The sequence below is a fragment of the Mustela erminea genome, chromosome 14, assembly GCF_009829155.1.
Source record: "Mustela erminea isolate mMusErm1 chromosome 14, mMusErm1.Pri, whole genome shotgun sequence".
NCBI classification, from domain to species: domain Eukaryota; kingdom Metazoa; phylum Chordata; class Mammalia; order Carnivora; family Mustelidae; genus Mustela; species Mustela erminea.
In genome coordinates, this window is record NC_045627.1 from 35,455,931 (window position 1) to 35,478,651 (window position 22,721).

Below are 22,721 nucleotides of genomic sequence, written 5' to 3' on the forward strand. Positions count from 1 at the left end.
ACAAGCAGAGGGAGTGGAGAGGAGGAAAGAGGCTTCCTGCTGAGCATGGAACCCAATTGACGGCTCTATCGCTGGACTCTGGGATTATGACCAGAGCTAAAGGGAGCCACTTAAGAACTGAGCCACCCAGGTGCCCCTCCATTAACACTTTAAAAAGATTATTTCTTTGAGAGAGAGAGAGAGAGAGAGAGAGAGAGAACGAAAGCGAGGGAGGGGCAGAGGGAGAAGAATCAGGCTCCCCTCTGATCAGGGAGCCGAGCTGGCTTTTCTCCCTGGACCCTGAGATCATGACCTGAGCCCAAGGCAGATGCTCAACCAACAGAGCCACCCAGGCACCCCCTCCATTAACTCTCAAGTTCCATTTGGTTAGAGTGTAGGGATATTTGCGAGGTAGCTGATCCTTTGGGAAAACAAGTGGATACACATTTGGGTGTAGTTTAAAATTTTTCTCTTTACATGGGGCACCTGTGTGGCTCCATTGGTTAAGCCTCTGCCTTCAGCTTGGGTCATGATCTTGGGGTCCTGGGATCGAGCCCCACGTTGGGCTCTCTATTCGGCAGGGAACCTGCTTCCCCCCCTCTCTCTGCCTACCTGTGAACTCTGTCAAATAAATAAAATCTTTAAAAAAAATTTTTTTTTTCTCTTTACAGTCTTCCCTCTTCTTTTGTTAATTGGACTAGCTAAAGTAAAATGATAATGGAAATGTCACACATCTGAATGAAAGTTTCCACAATTTAAGAGAGTTCTACCTCACAAGTTCAGACCATGAAATCTCATAGCTGGGTCTACCCGACAGCATCCCAGCAGCTACAGGCTCTTCTAATGAGGGCCTTATTGTGTGTTTCCATTTCAAAGGCTTAGGAGAGGGAATCAAGCTCAGGACAATTTTTCAGACCAGGCAATAGGTTCCATGAGTCAGAGTTTGGTCCTCTGGCTTCCCCGTCTAACCAGGTGTATGGACAATGTTGGGATCTCTATTTGACCTTGCATTCGTTTTGTCCTCATAGGCTCTTGGCCTGAGCTCTCTAAGCTTTTGTTTTGCTTTTCTTTTTTGGTTTAAGTAGGTTCTACACCCAGCATGGAGCCCAACACAGGGTGTTGAATTTACCACCCTGAGATCAAGACCTGAGCTGAGGTCAAGAGTTGGATGCTTAACTGACTGAGCCACCCAGCTTCCCTCATTTAAGCTTTTGTTTTTCTTGTGGAAAATGGGGCTTACTAATATTACCCATTTCAGAGGGTTAATTTTGAGGATAAAATTAAATCACACATGTAAAACCCTTAGTACAATTCTAGGCATAGAGTGAGCTGAGAGTAAATGAGAATTATCATAATCCTTATTATAATGGAAAAGACACTGTGCTAAATGCTAGATATAGAGATGTCATCGTTCTTTAGGGTGGGAAACACGGCAAAATTATCCTTGATCCCACAGGGTTAGGGGCTATGATAAAGAGAACTCCGAGGAGGAAATTGCCCTCCCCAGGGAGCTTCTACAGACATAGGAGTTTAGTTCATTTAGGCTCTCTGCTGTGTTGATCCATCCATCCATCTCCATCAGTGTCAGAATTCGACCCGAGATGGTATCTCAGGTTCGCATGCTTATTTGAATTGAAAATTGTGTCATACTTATTTGTCAGAGGGAACCCTGCATGGTAGTTGTTTAACTCTCTCTCTTACTATCTGTGTGATCAGGATGCATCTTTTTTTTTTTTTTTTTTTAAGATGTTCTTTACTTATTTGAGAGAGAGACCGAGATATCGAGCTGGGAGGAGAGGGAGAGGCAGGCTCCCCACTCAGCAAGGAGCCCAGTGTGGGACTCCATCCCACGACGCTGGGATCATGACCTTAACTGAAGGCAGAGGCTTAACCGACTGAGTCACCCAGGCGCCCCAGGACGCCTCACCCAGCCTGAAGTTTCCTCATCTCTAAAAATAAAGAAATAGTAACAGGAGTTAACGCCGAGATGTAAAATTAACACCCCCAGCATAGAGAGTTCAATAAACGTTAGCTATCATTATTTAATCGAGTCCTCTATCATTTATTGTGAGGATGATTTACAAGGAGGCGGGGTATAGATTATCTCCAGTTATTATGGTTGTTGACTGAGGAGCTGAGGGAGCGGGAAGTCTGGGGCGACCCCAGGTCTCGCCGAGCAGCTCTGCTCCCTCTTCTAGGGCCAGTTTCTAGTAGTAACAACGCGCGCCCTACCTCTCCCGTCCCCTGTTCTTCCCTCCTGGGGCCCTTCTCCGCTGCCCGTCAGGGCTCCAGCCTCTGTCCCTCCGCATAGGAAGCACGGCTCGTAGCTCGGAATCACTCGCTACAGTCTGCCGGGCAGATCACAAGCCCCTCTCCCTCCAGTCCGGGGAGCTCCCGGGGTAAGGAGCGGTAAACGGAGGCTCAGAGAGAGTACCAGTGAGGAGCCAACGGGTTAGGAGCAGACCGACTCAAACCTGGCTGGAAGGACTCCCGGCCCCAGAGAGGTCCCCGACACCCGCACGCTGTCCCTCACGGCCTCTCTCACTAGGAGCGCCCTTAAAGCCAGGACGGTGGCGGCCACCCTGGTCCTCTCAGTTCCAGGCACTGCTGGCTGTGCCGCTCGCGCGGCGGTTGAAAGAGGCTCTCGGGAGCGGCGGGGCTCCCCGAGGACTTGGAAAGGCTCCAGAGCGTCCCCCTCGGGGTAGGGGAGCTGGAGCTGCCCGGGAGCTGGGGGGTGCAGGGAGCCAAGGGGAGGCCTCGGGGGGCGGGGCGGCAGAGTCCGGCTAGGGAGGAGAGTCCCCTCAGTCCTCGGAAAGCCCCATTGGGCGCCGCGCCGCCGCGAGCCGCGGCCACCCTCCGGCCGCGCGTCCCGCCCCACCCCCCGGCCGCCGGGCGCCGCCGGCACCGCCCCCCGGAGCCCGTTCCCCTGGCAGCGGGCGCTGCGCGCAGTCGGCCGATCCCTCCCGCCCGGCGTGTGGCGCCCGGACCGCCGGTGCCGCGCGCCCGCCGCTCCCGGACATGCGCTAGGCAGGGGCCCCGGCCTCCCGCGGCGGCATGGCCCGGCCGGTGCAGCTGGCGCCAGGATCGCTAGCGCTGGTGCTGTGCAGGCTGGAGGCGCCGGAGACGGCGGCGGCGGCGGGCGCGGAGGAGCCTGGCGGACGCGCGGTCTTCCGCGCCTTCCGTCGCGCCAACGCGCGCTGCTTCTGGAACTCGCGGCTGGCGCGCGCCGCCTCGCGGCTGACTTTCCAGGGCTGGCTGCGGCGCGGGGTGCTGCTGGTGCACGCGCCTCCCGCCAGCCTGCAGGTGCTGCGCGACGCCTGGTGCCGTCGGGCGCTGCGCCCCCCGCGCGGCTTCCGCATCCGGGCGGTGGGTGAGTGCGGGGCCCGGACGGGAGGGGCGCCCCGCGCCAACCGCGGGGGCCGAGCCCTGGCTGCTGGGGCGTGTGCGGCCCGGGCTTCGCTCCCAGGCCGCGGGAGCCGGGGGAAGAGGGGCTGGGCGGCCACCTGGCTACTGAAGGAGGGCTGTCCTCCCAGGACCTTCTCTCCTGCCGGGACGCCGAAGCTCGGACCCCGAGCTTCAGGCCTGGCCGCTGCCTGGGGCCAACTCCAGGATGCCTCCATTTCTCAGCTGGTGGAGCCAACAGGTTCCCGCGGAAGTAACTTTCTACTTAGAAAAGTGATGCTCTGGGAACCCCGGGGCACCGGGACTGGGCACCTGTCCTCTGTCCCGGCACCATGGGGGCGCTTAGAAAGGGGACTGCTGAACTGGTTGCTTTTTTTTTTTTAAGTTCCAGGCTTGGAGCGGAGAGCAGCCCCTGGTTTCCATGCCCTTGTGTACTGGGTGGTGTGGTGGGCTTCACTCAGGGCCTAGTGGAACGTTTGGGGTCATTAACTGCTTGGGAAAAAGAAATGACAAATGCTGTTCTGAACACATCCCATCCCTTTAGCTAAATAGAGAACATTCCTCCTTTTCAGTCTTTTTGGAGAGCCCGTTTGTTAGAAGACAGCAACTTTTTGCTTGTGTAAAACAGCTTCATTTGAAACCACTGCACCATTAAGCGCCCTTTGACACCCACTGCTGCACTGGGGCGGCCTGGCAGTTCCCTGCACCAGTCTGGCTTGTTTGCGTTTGTGTGGGTTTGGGACGACCATCTGATCGTGTGCTGTTGACAAGCCATCAGTTGTTCCAGCCCTGAATTTTGACTCCTCCCCAGGAACCCCTCTCTCTTTGTGCATAAATCCTCCTCCTCCTAGATGGAGCAAATAAAACACATTTGTTTCAGTCCCCAGGGAGAAGAGAGTGGGGGTGGGGGGAGGTTAGCAAGAGGCCCTTGTCGTGTATCCTCTGCTTAGAGCTGATACCTCAACATCCCCGGCCAGGGAGACTAAGCCTTGGCTTTAAATCTCTGTGCATTCCCATCCTGTGTGGTAACCCACCTCACTTTTTCTAAAGTTAAAAAGCAAAAGAGCTAACGGGCAAAGCCACATACATTTCATCTCCTTTTACTTGAAGGAGTTAGTGAAGAAAATAGGCTTTTAAAAAATATATTTTATTTATTTATTGACAGACAGAGATCACAAGTAGGCAGAGAGGCAGGCAGAGAGAGAGAGAGAGAGAGAGAGAGGCGGGCTTCCTGCTGAGCAGAGAGCCCAGGACCCCGAGATCATGACCCGAGCTGAAGGCAGAGGCTTTAAACCCACTGAGCCACCCAGGCGCCCCAAGAAAATAGGTTTTCTGACTCTGAAAGTGGAGAGCCAAGTAGCCCAAGCCAGAATTCTCACAGGGAGGGGGTCTTTCAGACGGGTTGGATGAAAAACTCTTTTCAGTTCCATGTGCTCCGTTTTTCTGGTTTGAATTAGTGGTTGCATTCTCTGGTTTGCCCACCCCCTTTCAAAGGGTGAGCATAGAGTGTGGCAGAGAGGGAGGGTGGAGTTGGGGGTCTGGACCTGAGGGTGACAGAGCACTTGTGCTAAAGCCAGAGGCAGCCATGGCACCACCACTTGGAGCCCACGGAGCGGCAGTGAACCGTGGCTCCTGGCTTGGCCCTGAACACATCACCAGGTGCTGTATAGTCCTCCACCTGCTAGATAATGCTGCCTTGCTGCACAAGGCAGGATACCGTGGACTTGGTATTCTGTGGAGTATGCTGTGATAACAGTGGTCTTTACGCTAGGTCATCACCTCTGACCGGGGTCTCTTAGGACTAATGACTGAAGTTTTTAACAGAGTCTTGATAAGAATTTGGACGTTTAGCAGGAATTCATACAAAACCACCTAATAGGACAATTTGAAGAGCAAAATGGAGAAAGATCTTATTTGATGTAGGCCGATGGATGCATATGGACGGGAGTTTGTTTCCAATACAATTGGTAATTACTAGTCTAACTTGGGGTCCTTAAGTCAGATCAAAGGAGAAGATCAAGGCAGCTCTAGGGCCACCTCTAGAGTCCCAGAATGTGGGGGCAGGAGGAGCTGCCTTCTCCTAAAGAAACTGGAAATTTCAGTTCACTTGCTTTCCTGAATCTGGCAGCATTGACTTTCAGAAGCTAAAATGCGCTTCCAGGAAGGCAAGGGAAGAGCAACTGTGCACTCTTGGAGGTAGTGTTACTCTGTGGCAAAGGGCAAATGCACAGAATGCAAAAAGCAAAAGACACAAACGGCCAATTTGGTCAGATCAATTTAGTCCCTTTGCTGTAAATTTTTTTTTTTTTTTTTTGAGGCCCATTTACTCCCATATTAAGGCATGTAGACATAGGGAATGCTGCTAGCTAGCCTAGACAAGATGGGGGTAGCCACCAGCATTATAAATCCTGGATGCTCCCATGGGTTCTTCTCCTGGGCTTCTGGACCTGGAACTCCTGGGGCCTCGTAAGATATGAGGAGGCTGAGCAGATAAGAGACCCGAGTGTCCAGTGCACCCCTAAATTTAAGGCCTGCAGGAGTTTGTTTTCTCCATGTTTTGTGCTTTTTCTTTCCCTCTTTTTTCTCCACCTCAACTTCCCTCTGGTGAGAAAAATAGTTCCCAGGCTGAGAGCACTCCCTTAAAAAGGAGGACATAGGATCTTTAGAGTGATGACCGGTAGCTAAGTCTTCTTTTGTGCTCCAGCGCTCCAGTCTTTCTTGTTTTTAATAAGCAAGTGACATTAGCAAATGAAAGGGGTGACTCTGGAAGCAGGGGGAGATCTGCTCAGGAAGCTGAGCCACTGCAGGTGGTTAGGGGTGGGAGACCCCAGTGTTTGTTTGGTTGAATCTGTTGTTACTCTGGGACCACACCTCCTGGGGAGGTGAAAGGTTAATAATGGCTTCCCAGGGGTTAGGGAGGGAAGGCCACTTGGCCAAACAGTTTGGTCCTTTCTGCTGAAATTTATAGCTGGGGTGTCTCTTCTCTTTCACCCCTAGCATGGCCTTCCATCTGTTATCATTGAATAAAAATGCCTGTGGCTCTTTCTAAATATTTGCTTCATTCATTCATTCATTTATTTATTCATCTGTGTGTTGGGTACTGTCTAGGTGAGTCTGTGTTTTCTTTTTTCTTTTTAAGATTTTATTTATTTATTTGACAGACAGAGATCACAAGCAGGCAGAGAGGCAGGCAGAGAGAGAGGAAGGGAAGCTGACTCCCTGCTGAGCAGAGAGTCCAACGTGGGGCTCGATCCCAGAACCCCAGGATCGTGACCTGAGCTGAAGGCAGAGGTTTTAACTTACTGAGCTACCCAGGAGCCTCTGTGTCTGTGTTTTAATGCATATTTCGTTCAGAGCTGCTTGTGTTCAAGGAGCAAACAGAGTCAGGAAGGTCTTCCATATTCAGTTCAAGGGGGAAATAGTTGAGTGGTAGACTATGTTCTAGACGCTGTCTGGTTCACACAGAGTCTTCTCCATCCCACTGTGATGTGTGGGCACTGCAGGCTCTGCCTGTGATTTTTTTGGGTAGCACTGAAGATCAGGCAGCTTAGGCTGGTGAAGGGGAGTGACAGAAGGATCTTCCCACCTCTCTACGTGTCCCTCCTCCTGGTCCCTGATATATCTCTGAGCACAGAAAGATACTGAGGCAAAATTGGAAGGGCCCCAGCAGAAGAGAGGCCAGTCACTAATTTATGCTAGACGTAAATGACTGCTTTCAGAATCTACTGTGGGATCTGGTTTGAGATAGGAGGAATAGCTCAAGGATACCAGGTGCCTGATGGTGCAGGAGTTGGACGAATACCTGAAATGTTGTTTTGGCTTATCTTGTGATTTAGGGAATGCCATAAGGGGCGTGTATAGAGACGGTGAGGAGAAGTGGTCCAGCTCCTATCTTGCCCTGTTTCTAAAACCCTACCTTGAAAGGCAGTAGGGCATCTTGTAGGGTTTAATAGCTAATGGAATATTTAAGGTGAAATTTTATTTAGTGAAATGCACAAATCATAGGTGTATAATTTTTAAACAAAGACTTTATTTTTAAGTAATCTCTGCACCCGTCATGGGGCTTGAACCCACAACCCCATGATCAGGAGTCGCACACTCTACTGACTGAGCCAGCCAGGAGCCCCATAAGTGTGGTACTTGATGGTTTTTTTCAAATACCTACATGAATGTAACCCAACTTCCTCGAAGAAATTAGAACATTACCATTACCCCATAAAGTTCCTTCTTGCTTCTTCTCACTCAGCTCTGCCCCCACACTAAGAATTAACCTGATTTTTTAAAAGTAAAGACTTTATTTATTTATTTGACACAGAGAGAGACACAGCAAGAGAGGGAACACAAGCATGGGCAGTGGGAAAGGGAGAAGCAGGCTCCCACTGAGCAGGGAGCTCAATGTGGGACTCCATCCCAGGACTCTGGGATCATGACCTGAGCTGAAGGCAGATGTTTAATGACTGAGCCAACTAGGCACCCAACCTGATTTTTTTTTTTTTAACCATAAAATAATTTTTCTGGTTCAAGAACTTCACGTAGGTGGAATCATATAGTATGTATTCTTGTGTGAAGATTCTTTCACTCAGTTTAATGTTCCTGAGATTCATCTCTGTTGTGTTACTGGTTTGTTCCTTGTTATTGTTGAGTAGAATTCCATTTTATGACTATACCACAGCTGATCCATTTTCTTGTAGCTGGATTCCTGGGATGTTTCCACTTTATAGCTATTATGAATAAAGCTTCTAGGAATATTCATGAATATAAGTTTTTTTTTTTTCCAAGATTTTATTTATTTATTTGACAGGCAGAGATGACAAGTAGGCAGAGAGGCAGGCAGAGAGAGAGGAAGGGACTCAGGCTCCCTGCCGAGCAGAGAGCCCCTGTGGGGCTGGATTCCAGGACGCTGGGATCATGACCTGTGTCGAAGGCAGAGGCTTTAACCCACTGAGCCACCCAGATGCCCCGAATATAATTTTTTAATGCTTTTCTTTCTTTTGGGTCATTACCTAAAAAGGAGTTGCTGACTCATCGAGTAGATTATGTTTAGTTTTAAGGAACCGTTTTCCAGAGTGGTTGTACATCTTTGCCAACATTTGATGTCAGTCTTTCTAATTTTAGCTATTCTGGTGATATCTTATTGAACTCCTTGATGTTATTGAACACTTTTTCATGTGCTTATCAACTTCCTTTGTAAAGTATCTGTACACACGTTTTGCCTTCTTAAAAAAAATGGGTAGTATTTTTTCTTTTTTATTTTATTTTTTTTAAATTTTATTTATGAATTGGAGAGTGCGTGAGTGAGCAGGCAGGGGGAGGGGTAAAAGGTGAGGGAGAGGAAGAGGAAAAGAATCCCAAGCAGACCCCAGGCTGAGTGTGGAGCCCCACATGGGACTCGACTCCAGGACCCTGAGATCATGACCTGAGCCAGAATCAAGAGCCAGAAGCTTAACTGACTGAGCCCTTCAGGTGCCCCATAGTTAAGTAATCTCTACACCCAGTGTGGGGCTTGAACTCATGACCCTGAGATCAAGAGTCACATGCTCTTCCAACTGAGTCAGCCAGGCACCCCTGGATAGTATTTATTTTTATTATTGTTACTTATTATTTCATTGTTATTGTGTTGTAGGAGTTCTTTATATATCCTGAATACCAGTCCTTTCTTAGATATATGCTTTGTGAATTGGTCTAGCCTGCGACTCACCTATTCAGTTTTTCAATGGTATCTGTTGGAGAGAAGTTTTAAATTTTATTAAATCTAATCTATCCATTTCTCTCCTTTATGGATCATACTTTTTGTATCTCCTATAAAGAAATTTTGCCCAATCCAATGATTTTCTCTTGTGTTTTCTTCTAGAAGTTTTATAGATTTGTGGTTTTACATTTAGGTATGTGATCCATTTCGGGTTAATTTTTGTAAATGGTATTGTGTGTGAGTTTCACTTTTCCACATATGGGTGTCTAATTATTCAAGGACAATTTATTGAAAAGATTAGCCTTTCTCATTGAATTGTCTTTGTTAAAAATCAATTGGCTATATATATGGGCATCTATTTCCATTGACCTTGAGTCTGCCCTTATATTAATAACATACTATCTTATTTTACTTTATAGTAAGACTTGAAATTAGATATTGTAAACCCTCCAACTTTTTCTTCCTCAGAAATGTTTTGGCTGCTGTAGATTCTGTTTTTCCACATAAATTTTATAATAAGTTTGTCAATCTTTTAAAAAAAAGATCTGTTGTATTGAAACAATAGATCAGTTTGAAGTTAGGTGAGAAATTCATCTGATTTGCCCAAGATTGCCTTGGCTTTAGAAATTATAGTCTTGCATCTGTAGAAATGAACTCCTTTAGTCCCAGGCAAACTGGGATGATTGGTCACCCTAATTAGGGGAGAATTGACATTTTAGCAATCCATGAACATGGTATATCTCCGAATATTCTTCCTTTATTTATTTATTTATTTATTTATTTGACAGGGAGAGAGAGAACACAAGCAGGAGGAGTGGGAGAAGCAGGCTTCCTGCTGAGCAGGGAACCTGATGTGGGGCTTGATCCCAGGATTCTGAGATCAAGACCTGAGCTGAAGGCAGATGCTTAATGACTGAGCCACCCAGGTGCCCCTATCTCTGAGTATTCTTAATTTTGTTTTAGCAATGGCTTGTACTTTCTAGGGTACAGGGTATGAATATCTTTTGTTAAATTTATCTTCCTAAGAACTTTATGTTTTTGGATGCCATTATAAATGGAATTATTTTATTTTATTTTTTGAAAGATTTTATTTGTTTATTTGAGAGACAGAGAGAGAGCACAAGCAGTGGGGAGGGGCAGAGGGAGAAACAGACTCCTGCTGAGCAGAGAGCTGGACTCTGGGCTTGATCCCAGTATCCCAGGATCATGATCCAAAGGCAGATGCTTAACTGACTGAGCCAGCCACGTGCCCCAGTAAATAGAATTATTTTATTTATTTCTTTATTTATTATTTAAAAAATATTTTTATTTATTTATTTGACAGAGTCAGAGGGAGAGAAAGGGAGCACAAGCGGGGGGAGTGGGAGAGGGAGAAGTAGGCTTCCTGCTGAGCAGGGAGCCTGATATGGGGCTCAATCCCAGCACCCTGGGATCATAACCTGAACCAAAGGCAGCTGCTTTTTGGTTGAGCCACCCAGGTGCCCCAATTTTTTAATTAACATTTTTTTGTTGTTGTTGATTTGTCAGAGAGAAAGGGCACAAGCAGGGGGAGCAGCAGTCAGAGGGAGAAGCAGGCTCCTTGCTGAGCAAGGAGTCCCATGCAGGACTCCCTCCCAGGACCCTGGGATCATGATCTGAGCCGAAGGCAGATACTTAACTGACTGAGCCACCCAGGCATCCCTGGAATTATTTTAAAATAAATCTTACCAGGATGGTGGTCATGGAAGTTGGAATCCGCTGAGGGGTGTGTAACAACTTACCTGCCAAATCAAAAATAAAAGAAAATACAAATAAAATAAATTTTATTTTAGGGACACCTGGGTGGCTCAGTTGGTTAAGTGTCCAACTCTTGATTTCGGCTCAGGTCATGATCTCCAGCTCATGAGATTGAGCCCTGTGTTGGGCTGTGCTCAGTGTGGAGTCTGCTGTCCCTCCCCCTCTGCTTGTCCCCCACTTCAGATGGTGTGTGCGTACTCTCTCTCTCAAATAGATAAGTGAATAATCTTTAAATTTTATTTTGGAGTAATTTTAGGTTTATAGAAAAATCACAAAGGTAGTACAGAGTTCTGGGGTGCCTGGGTTCAATCAGTTAAGCTCCTGCCTTTGGCTCAAGCTGTGATCCCAGGTCCTGGGATTGAGCCCCATGTCTGGCTCCCTGCTCAGCGGGAAGCCTGCTTCTCCCTCTCCCTCTGCTGTTCCCTGTGCTTGTGTTCTCTCTCTCTCTGTGTCAAATAAATAAGTAAAATCTTAAAAGAAAAAAAAAAAGAGTTCTGTATTCATCCCTGTTTCTTATGATATTTTTTAGCTTTTAAAAAATTTTTGAGATATAATTCACATAGCATAAAATTAACCATTTTTAAGTATACAATTTAGTAGCTGTTAGTGTATTCACACCACTGTGCAGCCATCACCGTTATCTAATTCCAGGACATTTTCTTCACCGCAGAAAAAAACTCTGCCCACCAGCAATCTCTCCTTATCCCTCTCCTTCCAGCTCCTGCCAAACACTAGTGTACGTTCAGTCTGTGAATTTGTCTATTGTTGGTATTTCTTTTTTTTTTAAGATTTTTTTTTATTTTTATTTTTTTTAAAGATTTTTGTTTATTTATTTGACAGACAGATCACAAGTAGGCAGAGAGGCAGGCAGAGAGAGAGGAGGAAGCAGGCTCCCTGCTGAGCAGAGAGCCTGATGTGGGGCTCGATCCCAGGACCCTGGGATCATGACCTGAGCTGAAGGCAGAAGCTTTAACCCACTGAGCCACCCAGGTGCCCCAAGATTTTATTTTTAAGTAAATTCTACACCTAATGTGGGACTTCATCTTAGAAACCTGAGATCAGGAATCACACACAAGGATATTTCTTAAAAACGGAATCACATAATATATTGCTGTTTGTATCTCCTATCTTTCACTTAATATGTTTTCAGGGTTTAGCTGCATCATATCATGAATCAGCATTTCACTCATTTTTGTGGCTGAATAATATTCCATCGTATGGATATACTACATTTTACTTATTCATTCATTAGTGGATAGTTATTGGAGTTGTTTTCACTTTTTGACCACTGTGAATAATGCTGATGTGAACATTCTTGTGCAGGCTGTGTGTGGATAAGTTTTTATTCTTAGGTAGAGCCCATGTAGTTATTTTTAAATAATTTGTTTTCCTGATGAGATTACCAACTTATTAATTATAAGCATATTTATTAATCTTTCAGCATAACTGTACCAGCTTCTTTAAAATAAAAAAGTCAAAAATTATTTTATTATTTATTTATTTATTTAAGATTTTATTTATTTATTTGACAGACAGAGATCACAAGTAGGCAGAGAAGCAGGCAGAGAGAGAGGAGGAAGCAGGCTCCCTGCTGAGCAGAGAGCCCAATGTGGGGCTCAATCCCAGGACCTTGGGATCATGACCTGAGCTGAAGGCAGAGGCTTTAACCCACTGAGCCACCCAGGCGCCCCTATTATTTATTTAATTTATTTTTTATTCATTCATTTGCAAGGCAAAATATGAGTGGGGGGTGGAGAAGGTCAGAGGGAGAGGGAGAAGCAGACTCCCCACTAAGCAGGATGCCCCTGTAGGGCTCGATCCCAGGACCCTGAGATCATGACCCAAGTTGAAGTCAGAGGCTTAACTGACTGAGCCACCCACATGCCCCCCAAACTTTTTTTTTTTTTTAAAGATTTTATTTATTTATTTGACAGAGATCACAAGTAGGCAGAGAGGCAGGCAGAGAGAGGGGGAAGCAGACTCCCTGCTGAGCAGAGAGCCGGATGCGGGGCTTGATCTCAGGACCCTGGGATCATGACCTGAGCCTAAAGCAGAGGCTTCAACCCACTGAGCCACTCTGGCGCCCCACCCCCCCCCAAACTTTTTATTTTATTTTTTAAGTAATCTTTACAACAGACATGGGGCTTTAACTCACAACCCCAGGTCAAGAGTAGTAGTTCTGCTGACTCAGCCAGCCAGGTGCTCCCAAAATTTTTGTAATTCTGACATCTTAGTCATTTCACAGTCAGTCCCATTGCTTGCCTTTTGTTTCAAATGGGTCACACTGTATTGTGTCTAGAGTTGTGGATTATCTCTCTGATATGAGTGGTGTGTTTTAGAGACTCTAGATTGTTACACTCCTCTGTAGAAAGTTCATTTGTTTGTTTATCAGGCAGTTAATTTGGCTGGACTAAAACCTCTAAATTCTACCACCCCTGCACGAAATGGCAGCTCAGATCTCTTAAGATAGGCTGCTTATGCCCTGTGCCTGCTTAGCTCATGTTACGTTCATAGAGGCAGGCAGAGTTCATGTGCAAAACTTGAGGTTCTGGCTCTATGGGTCAGGCCGTTCCAGCATCACTTTTCTGCTGTTGTAGCCCCTCCACACTGTGTCCTTAGACTCTTTAGGCCAAGAAGACTGTAGGTTTCTTTTAAGATTTTATTATTTATTTGACAGAGATCACAAGTAGGCAGAGAGGCAGGCAGAGAGAGTGAGGGGAGCAGACTCCCTGCTGAGCAGAGAGCTCGGTGAGGGGCTCCATCCCAGGATCCTGAGATCATGACCTGAGCGGAAGGCAGAGGATCAACCCACTGAGCCACCAGGTGCCCGGACTGTTGGTTTCTATCAAAGTTTTAGCCTTCTGACCTGGCTCCCACTGGGACCTGCCCTAAGGTGAAGAGCTGTAAAAAATGGGACACTTAACTAGTGCCATTTCCCGCCAAGAGGACCTCCCCTCCAGATTCTACCTGGTTTTGGTTGGTTTTAAGTGCCTTCAGGTCAGGGTTTTTTTTTTTTTTTTAAGATTTTTTATTTATCAGAGAGAGAGGGGGGCAGAGAGCGAGCACAGGCAGACAGAATGGCAGGCAGAGGCAGAGGGAGAAGCAGGCTCCCTGCTGAGCAAGGAGCCCGATGTGGGACTCGACCCCAGGACGCTGGGATCATGACCTGAGCCGAAGGCAGCTGCTCAACCAACTGAGCCACCCAGGCGTCCCAAGGTCAGGGTTTTTATATTTTGTCCAAAACATATGGCTGTTATTTCCAAGATGGTTGGTCTAAGGAACTCATCCATCATTATTGGAAGCAAAACCCCATTAATGATTTTTTTAATCCCCATCTTTTTCTCTTTTATGTACATATGTCTCTGCCTTTTTTCATTTTTAAGATTTTATTTTATTTTTAATTAATTTTAATTTAATTGTTATTATTATTATTTAAGATTTTATTTATTTATTTGACAGACAGAGACCACAAGTAGGCAGAGAGAAAGAGAGAGGGGAGGAAGCAGGCTCCCCGCTGAGCAGAAAGCCCGATGCGGGGCTCGATCCCAGGACCCAGGGATCATGACCTGAGCCGAAGGCAGAGGCTTTAACCCACTGAGCCACCCAGGCGCCCCGCCAATTAATTATTTTAAAGTGGGCTCCACGCCCAGCATAGATTAAGACCTGAGTTGAGATCAAGAGTCAGACACATAACAGATGGGGCCACCCAGGTGCCCCTTAAGTTTTATTTTAATCACCTGGTGCTCTTCATGACACGTGAGCTCCTTAATCCCCATCACCTATTTCAACCCCACCCCCACCTCTCCTCTGGTGACCATCAGTTTGCTCTCTATAGTGAAGAGATTATTTCTTGTTTTCTCTTTCTCTCTTAACTTTGTTCATTTGTTTCTTAAATTCCACATATGAGTAAAATCTTATGGTATTGTCTCTGATTGACTCATTTCTCTTAGCATTATACTCTCTAGTTCCATCCATGCTGTTGCAAATGGTAAGATTCCATCCATTCTTTTTTATGGCTGGATTATATTTCATTGTCTTTGTGTACCATACCTCCTTTATCCATTCATCTATTGATGGACACAGGCTGCTTCCATAGTTTTGGCTGTTGTCAAAAATGCTGCAATAAACATAGGGATGCATGTATTTCCTTGAATGAGTGCTTTTGTATTTGAGGGGTAAATACCCAGTAGTGTGATTACTGGGTCAGATTGTAGGGTAGTTCCTTTTTTTTTTTTTTTTTTTTTAAGATTTTATTTATTAATTTAAAATTTTTTTAATTTTATTGTTTCTGGGTATGGTTTTATTTTTAAGCTTTTATTTATTTATTTAACAGAGAGAGAGATCACAAGTAGGCAGAGAGGCAGGCAGAGAGAGAGTGGGAAGCAGGCTCCCTGCTGAACAGAGAACGTGATGTGGGGCTCAATCCCAGGACCCTGAGATAATGACCTGAGCCAAAGGCAGAGGCTTAACCTACTGAGCCACCCAGGTACCCTAGAAGCATTTTATTTCTATGTAGTCCTAGTAGTTCATTTTTGCTTTTGTTTCTCTTGCCTCAGGGGACATATCTACAAAAAACTTGATACTCCTGACATCAAAGAAATGACTACTTTTACTCTCTAGGATTTTTATGGTTTCAGGTCTCACTTTTTTTTTTTTTTAAGATTTTTATTTATTTATTTGACAGAGAGAGACACAGCAAGAGAGGGAACACAAGTAGGGGGAGTGGGAGAGGGAGAAGCCAGGGCTCGATCCCAGAACCCTGGGATCATGACCTGAACCGAAGGCAGATGCCCAAGGACTGAGCCTACCAGGCACCCCGTGAATTGATTTTGTATCCTATGACTTTACTGAATTTTCTAGCAGTTTTTTGGTGGAGTCTTTCAGGTTTTTTTAAATATAGTACCCTATCATCTGTAAGTAGTTAAAGTTTTACTACTTTCTTACCACTTTGGGTGCCTTTTATTTATTTTTTTTGTTTGATTGTCGTGGCTAGGACTTCCTGTGCTATGTTGAATAGAAGTGGTGAGAATTGGGGTGCCTGGATGGCTCAGATGGCTAAGTGTCTGCCTTCAGCTCAGGTCATGATCCCAGGGTCCTGGGATGAGCCCAGCATGGCATAGGGCTCCCTGCTCAGTAGGCAGTCTCCTTCTCCTGCTGCCTCTGCCCCCCCACCTAGTGCTTACTCTTCCCCTCTCTCTCTCTCTCTCTCAAATAGATGAATAAAATATTTAAAAAAAATAAAGTCTACCTCGTCAGAAAAAAATAAAAGTCTAGTAATGCAATGTAAGTATTGCTACTCTGATTTTCTTTTGACAGCCATTTACATGACAAGTTTCTCCCTCCCCTCACCCTCACTTTCAGTCTGCAGGTGTCCTTAGGTCTGAAATGACTCTCTTATAGGCAGCATATAGATGGATCTTGTTTTTTCTTTTATCCATTCTCACACCGTGTCTTTTGATTGGAGTATTTAGTTCATTTACATTCAAAGTAATTAATGATAGATATGTATTTATTGCCATTTTATTACTTCTTTTGTGATTGTTTCTGAAGATTTTCTCTGATCCTTTCTTGTCTTTGTCTCACAGTTGGCTGGTTTTCTTTACTGATATATCTGGATTTCTTTTTTTTTTTTTTAAGATTTATTTAATTGTTTATTTGACAGAGAGAGAGATCACAAGTAGGCAGAGAGGCAGGAGGTGTGGGGGGGGGAGTAGGCTCTCTGCTGAGCAGAGAGCCCAATTGGGGGCTCAATCCCAGGACCCTGAGATCATGACCTGAGCCAAAGGCAGAGGCCCAACCCACTGAGCCACCCAGGCGCCCTTATATCTGGATTTCTTTTTCCTTATTCTTTGCCTATTCTGTCTTTTCCTCTTTTAAAATGTCATTCTGGTGATGAAAAGTGTCTAGCCTGCAGAGAAACTGATGGTCATGTCAGGATGGTTCAGACAGGGGCGCTCAGTGGGTAAAGTGCTTGGGTGTCTCAGTGGGTTAAGCCTTTGCCTTCGGCTCAGGTCATGATCTTGGGGTCCTGGGATTGAGCCCCACCTTGGGCTCTCTGCTCAGCAGGGCGCCTGCTTCCCCCTCTCTCTCTGCCTGCCTCTCTGCCTACTTGTGATCTCTTTCTTTGTCAAATAAATAAATAAAATCTTAAAAAAAAAAAATGGTTCAGACAGTCACCAAGGACAAATACCTCTGCTCCCATCTCTTCTTTCTCCGAGATAGATATTGACATATCCCCAGTCTTTTCTAGATGGATTATTTTCTTCTGTTAGGTGGGAAGATGGGGTAATTTTCCAAAGTTTGCAGTCAGGAAATGGCCGTTAGTTTGCAATGTGCTGATATCACCTGGGGTTCTTGCCTTCTTCTCTATCCACTAACAGTCTTCCCAGGATCCTATGAAGGTTCTGGTATCTTCCCCCAACCCATGCCCTGGTCCTCACTCTCCCTAGGAGGCTCTTGGACTCCCACCCTGCCTTAGGTCCATTCCAGGCCCAGGAGATGGCAGAAACAGCTGCGTGGGCCATGCCCCTGCTCTCACCTCCCTCCCTCCTACCCAGGATCTTCCCAGACATGTTTTTCTGGCTTTGTTCTGCCAGATGTTACCTTTCTCCGTATTCTGTGCAGGGGCAGCTGTAGGGTTCCATTCAAAAGAGCCAAAGGGCTCACAACAGGGTGTCTTGTGGGCCTATTGTTTTTACCAGGCTGGATGATGTATATGTAGCATCTGGGTAGTTAATGAGTGTTTCCCAGCCCCATGTTTTGATTTAGCCGAGAGATAAGAGAACACACTTTAGTTGCTGTCACATGGCAGTGAGGTCCAGTGGGATAAGAACCAGAAACCTGGAAATCAGCTTGGATTCCTCTGCCCTCTTCCTCATACTCCAGGCCAGTAGGTCACCAGGTTCCATGACGCTTAACTCCTCTTAACTCCTCCAGATATTTCTTTCTGTTTTTCCTCCCAGGCCTCTGTCCACCTGAGATCTTACATTTCTTACCTGAGTTATGGCTTCAGCTTCTGCCCTTTTTTTGTAGCGCCTCCCCTTGGCAGGCCCTGAACACTGCAGTCCATTCTCCATCCCACAGTCAGATGAACAAACTCCATCCGAAATGCAGGTCTGGTCCTGCTCTTCATCGGCTCAGAGCCCTCTGCAGCTCCCCTTACCTTCTCAGGAACAGTCCAGAGCCTTTAACATGCCCTGCTCTCTAATCCAGTTCCAACCTGAGCCTCCTTTTTCTCCCCACCTCTGAAAGGTGCCTGCCTTCCTGTTAGCAGTCAGTCTTCCATCAGAGATCCAGAACCAGTATGACATATATGTTCAGGGAGTTCTTACAAGGAATTGGCTTTGCATAGTCATGGGGGCCCGGAAGGCGAGTCTAGGATCTGTATTTCTAGCCATCACGAAGGCTAGGCCGGAACTCTCTGGCACAACCAAAGCTGTTATGCCCAAGTACAATTTCTTCTGTTGAGAAGCATCAGTTCTGTTCTTAAGGCCTTTCAACTGACTGAAATCTAGATTATGTAGGATAGTCTCCCTTACCTAAAATCAATTGATTATAAACTACTTTTTCTTTTAAAGATTTTATTCATTCATTTGACAGAGAGAGACACAGCGAGATAGGGAACACAAGCAGGGGGCAGTGGGAGAGGGAGACGCAAGCTCCCTGCCAAGCAGAGAGCGCTGTGTGGGGCTCAATCCCAGGATCCCGGGATCTGAACCTGAGCTGAAGGTAGACGCCCAGCTGACTGAGCCAGCCAGGCACCCCAACTGATTATTAACTTTAATCACATGTATCAAATAGGCTTAAGGCCCTGCCTGGGTTAGTGTCTGATTGAATAACAGGGCTGTGGCCTCTCCAGACTGACTGATGAGACTGACAGTCAAACTTCCCTTTGGCCAGACCTGAGTGCCGTCCTCTGAACGAACAAGCTGGGCTGTCACCTAGGCTGCCTTTGCAGGCTGCACCCTCTGCTGGGTGCCTGAAATGGGTGCTCTTCGGTCTCCCTGGTGCCTGCCATCGCTAGGCCTCACGGGCTGTACTTACATGCCTGTTGCTCTTTGAGGAAAAGCAAATTACTGAGTCATCCTTGAGTTTCAGACACTTCCATTCTTCCCTCTGTTGCTGGCTGAGGGGTCAGTGTCCCAGAAAGTTGCAGTCAGCTCCATGCAGCTTGTTGGTAAAGACGGTCCTCTTCCTTTTCCCTTGTACCATGTGTTGAGCCCTTTTTTTTTTTTTTGCATTGAGCCTTTTAAATATCCTTGAAATATCATTGAAATATCCTTTTAAATATCATTGAAAGTTGTAGTTTAAGGTTTCTAGATCAGCCAGAACCACTTTGGTGTGCATTGAGCATTTACTGTGTGCCTGGTCCTGCACTGGTCAGTACACAGGGACACAGAGCCTGTGCCTTGGCCTTAAGGAGCTCGTTGTGCAGGGGTCAGATGGACAAATAAGTGATACGGAGGCATAGGGAACAATGGAAATACAGTTGACCAACAGTCCTATATGTGTGCTCATGTGCATGTGCTCTCAGGGAAGACTTCCTGGAGGAAGTGTTGTCTCAACTAAGATATTAGCTCGATGATAAGCACATTTTAATAAAGCAGAAGGAGAGGGCTTGTATCCTAGGGCATGGCCCGCATGGGGACCCACAAGCAGCCAAGCACAGCCAGAGCATGGAGTTGGAGGTGGGTAACGGCATAAAGGGTCTAGAAAGGGGCTGAGCTGTGACATTGACTACCGAACAGAGGGAGGTAGATTTGAGCTTGAGGCCACTGAAGAGTGGTAGTCAGTGGCGTGAGTGTATGTGTACATCACACATTACATTTATAATCCTGTTTAGTGTGACATGTCCTAGTCTTACATGTGCATTACCATCCATCGAGATGGTCACCTGCATTGGTAGTCCCTTGGAAGTTTACCTAACCTGTGGACCTACTGCAGTTTATGCTCTTGGCGCTTGTGAAGTGGTGGCCTGCCATCCGGGTAAGTTTGTCGAGAGAGGCTGAGGGCTGTGTTGGACACCCAGGATCTAATCCCCTGCCACGGAGCAGCCAGAGATACCAGCTTCTGACCCAGTCCTCCTGGGGCCTTGGTTGCCTCCTACTGGCAAGCATCCTACCCGCCCTTTCTACTTCACACAGTTGGCATCAGGCTCAAATGAGGTGTTCTCTGTGAAAACACTTTGAAAAGTACAGGTAACAAGAACCAAGATGCCTTTCTACTTATTTATGTCTTCCTTATCTTTCATCAATTTTTATAGTTTCCAGTGTACAAGTCTTTCCCTTCCTCAGTTGAATTTATTCCTAAGGATTTTATTCTTTTGTTTGTTTGTTTTTAAGGGGGGCAGGGGCTAAGGGAGAGGGAGATGCAGGCTCCCTACTGAGCAGGGACCCTGACAAAGTGCCCCATCCCAGGACCCCAAAGATCATGATCTGAGCCAAAGGCCGATGCCCCGCTGACTGAGCCACCCAGGTGCCCCTGGACTTGATGTTTTTTAAATGTCCATGTGATCTACAGATTCATTTTAATCCCTGTCAAAATCTCAGTGGCATTTTTATTTTTTCAAAGATTTTATTTATTTATTTGACAGAGAAAGATCACAAGTAGGCAGAGAGGCAGGCAAAGAGAGGGGGAGAGGCAGAGGGCCCAATGTGGGGCTCGATCCCAGAATTCTGAGATCATGACCTAAGCCAAAGACAGAGGCTTAACCCACTGAGCCACCCAGGCGCCCCTCAATGACATTTTTATTTTTATTTTTATTTTTATTTTTTTTTTTTTAAAGATTTTATTTATTTGACAGAGAGAAATCACAAGTAGATGGAGAGGCAGGCAGAGAGAGAGAGAGGGAAGCAGGCTCCCTGCTGAGCAGAGAGCCCGATGCGGGACTAGATCCCAGGATCCTGAGATCATGACCTGAGCCGAAGGCAGCGGCTTAACCCACTGAGCCACCCAGGCGCCCCTCAATGACATTTTTAAAGAAACAGAAAAATAATCCTAAAAATAATATGGGATCATAGAGGACCCTAGATAGTCAAAACAATCTTGAGCAAGAAAAACAACACTGGAGGCATCACAATTTCTGATTTTAATATGTTACAAAACTATTGTAATTAAAACACTTATGGTACTGGCATAAAGATAGACCTTATACACCAGCAGAACAGAAAAGAAAGCCCAGAAATCAACCCACACATATGCAGTGAACTGATTTTGATAAGGGTGCCAAGAATACACAGTGGGAAAGTACAGTCTCTTCCACAAATGGTGTTGGGAGAACCGGACAGCCACACGCAGAACAAAATTGGACTCTTTTCTCACACCACACACAAAGATCAACTCAAAATGGATTAAAGACTTAAATGTAAGACCTGAGACTGTAAAACTCCTAAAAAATATATAGAGGAAAATCTTCATGACATGGGTCTTGGCAATGATTTCTTGACTATGACACCAAAAGCAGAAAAAGGCAAGTGGGAAAAAGTCCAAACACCAAACATTCCCAGTGGCTGCTCCTCTCTGGTATTATGGTTGGAGCGTTCTGTGTGCAAGTGTGCTCACGTGCTTGTGGATGTTTCTATGTTTTTAAGGTATTGCTTTTTCAGTGCCTGTTATTTGATTTGATTTTAATTTAATGGGTTGCTTGGGTAACATGTGCACATGGTACAAAGGCACAGATGAAAAAGTCTCTTTTCCCTGCCCCCAGGCATTTACTCCTTTCTCTGGAAACAGCTGCGGTGACCAGTTCCCTAATCCTTCCAGAGGTCCTGTATACATCTGCAAGCAATACATGGGGGATATACTCGCCCCCATTTTTACATAAATGTTAGTATATTGCATGTATCTTGTTTTCTTGGAAATGAAAGGTTTCTAGAAAGGTAAAAAGTACAAATGCAAGGACGTCAACAGCTTTGATCTCATTGTGTGTGTGAACACTAGCTCTGTGGTGTGTAAATGGGTATTACATGAAGGAGGGTTTCCTAGCTGAGTTTGGAAACCACATTTGAACAGGTTTCATGGGGCTCCTGGATGGCTCAGAGGGTTGAGTGTCTGCCTTCAGCTCAGGTCATGGTCCCCGGGGTCCTGCAATGGAGCCCCACATCGGGCTCCCTGCTAGGTGGGGAGTCTGCTTCTCCCCCTCCCTCCCGCTCGTGCTATCTCTGTCTCTCTCAAATAAATAAATAAAATATTTTTTAAAAATAAATAAGAAAAAAACTGGTTTAATTACTGCAAAGACTTCCGGGAGACTGTAGTCTGTCTGACTCTTATCTAGAAGACAGGAGAAAAATCTAAGTGCTCTGAGCTTATTCTACTAAGGAAACCCCTTTTGCGGATCTCCTTCTGCGGGGGAGATGTTTGAGGAAGTCTGGGGAAACTCTGGGTTCTTATAGAGCATCTTTCTGGGGAAGGAGTTATATCAACTCAGGGGTCGCAGGTGGGCCCAGAGGCCCCTCCAGAGGCCCACTGTCTCTGAGCAGCTGTGATAGTGGGATGGAGAGAGACAAAAGAAAAACTGCCTAAGCGCCTCTCCCCTGGGGAGTCTTGGAGGACAGAGTGTGGGGCTGGGCACTGGGGAGCACTGGATAGAATCTGGGCTGTTCGAAGGGTATTATTCATGGGACCTGGGATTGAGTTTTCCTGGCACTCCCATTCTGCTGTCCTCCCCTTATTAATGACAGTCACTGTGCTGGTCCTGCCCCAGAGTTGTTGTGGCTTTGGGTGTGGAAATGCCCTAATCAGATGTTACACACACACACACACACACACACACACAGTCAGTCACACACACAATGGAAGTTTCAAGGAGTAGAGTTTCACTTCACGGGTTTCATAGATCAGAGAGCTTTCAAAGGCCCCCTGGAGATTCAGCTAAATT

The 22,721-nt window shown here is 46.2% G+C and overlaps 1 protein-coding gene across 1 annotated transcript in view; it reads left to right on the forward strand.

Moving 5' to 3' along the window:
* Positions 1–2,878: 2,878 nt before the first annotated feature.
* STOX1 (storkhead box 1) overlaps positions 2,879–22,721 on the forward strand; it is a 61,448-nt gene continuing 41,605 nt past the window's right edge. Inside the window, exon 1 of the mRNA XM_032313689.1 lies at positions 2,879–3,349. Within this exon, the coding sequence (XP_032169580.1) occupies positions 3,034–3,349 (316 nt within the window). The 5' untranslated portion in view covers positions 2,879–3,033. The remainder of the gene's footprint in view (positions 3,350–22,721) is intronic.